This window comes from Varroa jacobsoni, unplaced genomic scaffold (genome assembly GCF_002532875.2).
Source record: "Varroa jacobsoni isolate VJ856 unplaced genomic scaffold, vjacob_1.0 scaffold_1322, whole genome shotgun sequence".
NCBI classification, from domain to species: Eukaryota; Metazoa; Arthropoda; class Arachnida; order Mesostigmata; family Varroidae; genus Varroa; species Varroa jacobsoni.
This window is the reverse complement of record NW_019214224.1, coordinates 261,075-267,266: the sequence shown is the minus strand read 5'-3', so window position 1 is coordinate 267,266 and position 6,192 is coordinate 261,075. Positions and strand designations below refer to the sequence as shown.

The 6,192-nt window shown below is 35.5% G+C and overlaps 1 protein-coding gene across 1 annotated transcript; it reads right to left on the bottom strand.

Annotated features, from left to right (window-relative positions):
* Positions 1–379: 379 nt before the first annotated feature.
* LOC111268817 (transmembrane protein 50B) lies at positions 380–4,919 on the bottom strand. Its single transcript, XM_022848019.2, has 5 exons — positions 4,771–4,919; positions 3,667–3,877; positions 2,709–2,853; positions 1,545–1,719; positions 380–1,162 (listed from the first exon to the last, which is right to left on the bottom strand). The coding sequence occupies exons 2-5, from the start codon at positions 3,760–3,762 to the stop codon at positions 1,111–1,113; spliced, it is 468 nt and encodes a 155-aa protein (XP_022703754.1). The 5' UTR covers positions 3,763–3,877; positions 4,771–4,919; the 3' UTR covers positions 380–1,110.
* Positions 4,920–6,192: the final 1,273 nt, after the last annotated feature.

Genomic DNA, 6,192 nt, shown 5'->3' with positions numbered 1-6,192 from the left:
TTCGTTATTATATTTAAAAAAAAAACCCTAAACTGAGCATCGATGTCTTGGATTCTTCCAATGGCGTCTATTTAATAACCATTACGCTTTTATAGCAACAAAGAACCTGGCAGTAAAGCAACGGACTTAAGATTCTTCTATCAAAACTAAACATAAGTATATATAAATATAAATATAAACTTAAGTAAAATACATACAACGTATATCCAACTCAGGCATCCCCCAGTCCCAAAGCTAATATATATTAACAATAAGAAGACACAGAGAGACTATCATCTATTTCACTCATCTGTACCAGGTATGGAAGAGACCCAAAATATTTCAATTCAATGCTTGTTTTATTTAATTTTATTGGTTATGTGACGAAATACAAGTCGTAGCAGAATCAGTAGACAATCGGCGTCATTTATTACAAACCTACCAAATATACAGTTGATTAATAATGATTTCTACTCTTTTTTTAACTGCATTCCAAGTTTCTATGTTTGTCATTAGTGTTGTTGCTTGTAACTCATTCATGTTTTCAACGTTATATATAATAATGGCAATATTAAAAGTCATAATGCTAAATATTTATTAAATAGGATAATATTATAAAACATATTCACAGTAAGTATTCGCACGACACTCTTCGTCAGTTTGCTTATGCCATCCTTATTCCATTAGTTAGCGTAAACTAATGGCTTTGTGACGCAGTTGAGATGATTCTTTTTTCCACGCCATTGCTTTTTGTCAATGGCGCCCCAGGTCTGATCGTGATCTCTTTCCGACTCTAGTAGGGACCTTTGTCTACGTTCCTAAAAGGCTTGATGAGCCGAGTGCTCCTTAACGTTAATCTATTTAAATAAAATATGTGTATACATGTTAAACCGTCTATTCACATAAATTTTTGACAAATACCAAACCGTGTTCGAACACGATCATTTTCGACCATGCTCGGACTCTATAAACTTGAAAATTTGAATTTTTTTTTAAATAAAATTAATCAGTTTATAATAATAACAATAAACAGTCTCCTCCTCGTTCATTAAAGAATCGTTCTTGCTTAGTGTTTGATTCACTAGGTGTGCAATGACAATAAGAAAAATTTCTATAGAGAGATGCTGTTATCTAGGATCCCCACGAATCCGATTCCTTACGACCAAACTTGAAAGCCATCGAGCTGAAATGTCACAGATCATTACGAACCAATAAGGACACTAAGAATAAGAATGTATAAATTCAGTATTACGACCTATGTACCACTCTAGCTTTTTTTCTCATCTATCTGTTTATATTGATAATTATTTTGATATTGATAATGATAATATATTGATAATTAAAAATATATATTGAAAAGAAAAACAGAACAAGGTTGGTTATGATCAGTTAGAACAAATACACACTCACACATATACGAATGGACAGATATGTATACAGATGTTTACAGCGCAGTAGAATACAGCGAGCCAAAATAGAATTATTCTAATAGTGGGTGTATATTTTTCATGAAAAAATAGCCGAAATGCATAATGAAGAAGATAGACTGCAGATTATCTAGATACCTGGCAAAGATGAATGCATTTTGCAGGAACACAGATAACGAAGTAGAATAGAAGTTTGTCGCGACTAAAATCCAACTTGAGCCAAGCAGTGCTGCGAAGCCGAGTACGAAGCCAATAAAGAGCCAGACGCGGGCCCCCGCCGGGCCGCAGACGCCATTCGTGAACACCCTTTCACCTGTCGAAAATATAGCGCACATTAAGTAGATAATCTTGCATGAGATCAGACACACTAGCAATCGACACCAGAACTCATTGCGATATTGTGAAGTTCGCCTTATTTTGACGATCCTTAGTGAAGTACCAATCTACTCTAAAGAAATGCTATAATCTCACAATTGCCATTTGTATATGGCACTCGAATAAGTGAAATGTATTTAATCAGGCCAGAAAACAGGGACTGCAACTAGATCCAAGCGGATTTTCGATTAGACTGAATTTAGACGAGAAATACAGATTACAAATGGGTATAAAAATTTTCTCAGTATCATATTGGGTCGAACTAAAACACTCGAAATTTTCTTGGGTAACTCAAAGCCAAGGTATGATTCTGTTATTTAGGGAGAACATTAAGTGGTGTACACCATGACGTTTATCGTTTCGTGACATGACCTATTAAAACCCAAGATGTTGACATCATAGCAAATCAAAGGTCTACATAAAAAGCAGTAGTTACTGATAATCGTAGATCAGCACATGACACTACTAGTGCTTCCCCGAACCCCAAAAAAAGTTTTTAAGGAGCTAATCTGTAAATTCCGTTTACGGACACGAACACTATCAGTGCTTTAGTAGCCACTAAATTCAGGCCGTTCTCTCTATAAGCCTTAATTGGCACTTCGTTTATTACTATTATATTTCGACTTAAGGAGGTACTTTTTCACTCAATGCAGGACTGGAAGACGAACTCCTTACTGCCTCTCTTTTGCTTGTTCTTCGTCTTCCCTAAGCTCAATCATTTCTGCCATATACCTAGAGGTTGCTGCGCAAATTTTTTTTCATCCTGAGGCATCTACACGTTTACACGATGTCACTTGTAAAAGAATGCCTTAGTACGAATTAATCTATTTACATATACATGGTAGCAAGTAGAAATTGTAGTTCCAGAGAAAAATTGCCGAAAAATTGAAGCGCTGGCCTGATTTTAAAGCAGCTTAGCCGCCTCACCTCTGACTTGTGCGTTCGACACGACATTGACCATAATGAGACTAAGCGTCGAAATCACGCCGATTGTATGGTACGCGTGATTCAACTCAGCCGACGATGGATGCCGAGCTGCGCAGTCGATCATGATCCACCAGCCAATCGCAAACTAGCGCAACATACGACAAAGGGAGTACAATTAGAACAGTGAACCGAAAAAATACCACAATGCATATACATCCCTATATGTAAATATTGTCAAGGTGTTTATCTATTAGAAAGTTAATATAATGGCCATTAAGTAGGCATTTAAAGAAATATCTGTATAATGAAATCACATTATAACTGTGTATTATTTATTATTATAACAGATTTTATTACCATTCTCTACTATTTTCAATAGCTTGTAATAAAATACAATATTCATGTTCATAAAGTTGAAAATTATGTTTATTGAGGTAGATATGATTTATAGAACAAGTTGGTTACTATAAATCGGATAGTTTTCTCTTAGTGAATCAACCTATATTCAGCAAAAAGGGATCTACTATTTTGATCCATGCATTTTGATTGCATCATAACCATAAATTCATTCAATTAAAACTTATATACTATATACGAACATTCTTTCAATTAAATATAGTTTTATAGTATTGCACATAGTGGTCGATAAGCACTTCGATCATAAAAGTACTCAGCACTGACCCAGTACAAACTTGACGTCGTTTACACCTATTGCAACATTATAACAGGATAATCACAGCAGCTCCTATAGAATTGTCACAAGTGTTTCAATGATATTCATCAATATCTATGTATATACATATATATAATTACGTAAAGACTGTTTTGATCATAATTCTAACAATGTATCTCACAAGTGACTGTGATGGCAGTTACGGCAATCTTGCCTACTTTGATCTATTTCAGTCTAACACCTTGAGCGTCTACGTAGATACAAATTATTCGAAATCACAGTTACCAGTGATCCAGCTACAACTGAATAGACTGCGTTTCGACGATCGGTAAAATCTAGCCACTCGGGCCGATTGCAAGGCATATGGAGGCATCCAGACATCCTGACGATTACAGGGCTGAGTCTACTCCTCAATGCTTACGATTCACCGGTACTGGCTAAACTGGCTGAATCAAATAACATCAATGGTGTGCGACAAGCGGCTCGCGTACGTCCCCTAAAAGGGTATCAAGTCAAAGCGCAACATTATAAACATAATCTAACGTTTGCTCTATGTCTAATAACTGGCTCGAAAAGTCTATAGGTACTTAGGCTTGTGGTATGCTTGTCGCATACTTGATAAAAAAAAATTTCATTGCTTTTATAATTAATCTTTGTACGCAGTGGTTATCAACCAGTTTAGCATTTGATTTGCGCAAATATTAGTTATCGTTAACTTTTTATGTCTCTAAAATCATGGAAAATGTTGTGAAGCTTAGGGGGTCAATAAGGTGTCGGTGGTTCTGACATGCGTCCTCAAATTAGGGGTCGCCATAGCAACGACCCTAATAGAAGTATCCGGAATTTCGAAGACTTCAGTTAAAATATTTGATAACTGCAACCTACAACGATAATTTAGGATTATCGTTAAAAGTTACCACGTACGACTCACGTACGAGTCTCAAACAAAGTATTAGACATTCAACTGCAGAGTGTCTGTGTGTGAGCGAACATTCCATCTAAAGTAAGCAAAAAAGTATATCGGCTAAGTGCAAAGCTCATTCTTACACAGGAAAAGCTTGCATTGACTATAAAGAAAAGATCAAAAATATTTACGAAACATAAGATTCTTAAATCTAGCAGTATTTAGATTTTAGAATGAATGGATAGGTATTTATTATGCACTTTTGCTACATTTGTCGATTGCAAAGTTGCTCACAAAAGCAGCACTTTCACCTGGTGAAATAGCTAGTATATTCATTTTGGAAGGAGCTGATTCAGCATTGATCTCATAAACGTCATCCACCGTCGTTATAGTGGAAACATAATTTACTATGCAATATACACAGAAAGCCATGGTAAGAGGTCATCGTCATAAAACCAGATCGCAAACCCTTTGGGAGAACTCACCTTGAAAAGAACTCTCTTTCCAGAGTAATTCAGAGCCGAGCAGAGTGTCAAGGGGTATAACACCTTCGACGTCTAAGTCCGTAACATAAACTTTACTCAGTGCCAGAAGAGGAAGAAGCTGCGTTGACATAGAATCATAACAATGATGCCCATGATTTGTAGCTGCAGCCTGCTCCTTAACTGGTGCTTTCCGAACGTGCGGTGTAAGCGGGGTTCTGATTGCACCCATGGAGTCAACCGTTATATTAGAGAAAATTATATAACCATATTAAAAAATATGATAAGCAAAATTTCGATTGACTTCGACTGTATTACTATTTTTCTTTGACCAGCAAATAAATCGCGTCCCGTTGTTGAGTACCCAGAAATGATATAGAACGTTGCTGGAGCAACTATCTGATTTTAAAGCGTAATTAATATACGCGCGTACTAAGTACGCTTACTATGTAGAAATTGTTTTAAATACGAAACAAAAAAAAGAAAGCATATTTTTTTAGCATTAGAGATTGCAGAAAGGGGTCATGTTTATACGAATCCCGCGCACTACTGAGTATGAGAATAGAAAATATCTTCCCCCTTTGAGGTCTTTATAACGATTTCAGTTGCAAGCCTTGTCCGATTTTGTGGACTTTTGAAAAGTCCACAAAATAACGTGGCATAAGAAACAAAACATGGAACAGAAAGTCGAGCAATTAAGAGAATAGCCTTATAGGTCTGATAAAACCACTGCAGAATAAGCAACTTCACTATTTAGCTATAGCATAAAAGAGGTTACACCTTGTTACAAGTTTACAACCTAGAGCCAGTGTGGGAACGTCAGAAGCTAATAGTTTATTTATTTAAAATAGTTAAAGTTGTCCTCCAGTAGTAAAAATCACGCCTCTTCTGTTCCCCATATGGAATAACCGACATACTACGAAAAAACAATTTCTTTTTACAATTTTTTTTTAGATTTCAGACAGGCTTAGTTTTAAAGTATGATCCCTTAACCACGACTGGACCATATTTAATTTTACAGTGACATAATTCAAATTACGTTTTAAGGCAATTTTGGATTATTTTTATTTTTGCATCCATATCAAACCAAAATTCGGTTTAATTTATCGTTACCAATTGATTGTTGTTATTATTATTACTGCTAGTATTGGTATTATCAATAGCTTGGCATTAGTCGGTACATTTGATTCTCGAGTACAGTCTATTAATCTGCAATAATTTATTTTCTGCGATTCAGTTTATTATGAATATATTGCATTGCCAGAACACAAATATGTTTAGCAGCAGGAAGTTACTCAGGAAATAAGTGCGTATGTAAATAAACCTCTCGTTTCCACGAGTTTGTCGAAAAAGCATTTCTCACTAAAAAATATGCATCTTAATAATATAATCCTCGCCAGTACCAAAAGAATATATATATTCTTT

Bases quoted from the DNA above. Each gene is read 5' to 3' on its own strand.
- LOC111268817 (XM_022848019.2), bottom strand. From the start codon at position 3,762: ATGTCTGGATGCCTCCATATGCCTTGCAATCGGCCCGAGTGGCTAGAT. The intron at 1,720-2,708 runs GTGAGGCGGCTA...TATTTTCGACAG, and splicing joins GTCGAACGCACAAGTCAGAG to GTGAAAGGGTGTTCACGAAT. The intron at 1,163-1,544 runs GTATCTAGATAA...GTGACATTTCAG, and splicing joins AATGCATTCATCTTTGCCAG to CTCGATGGCTTTCAAGTTTG.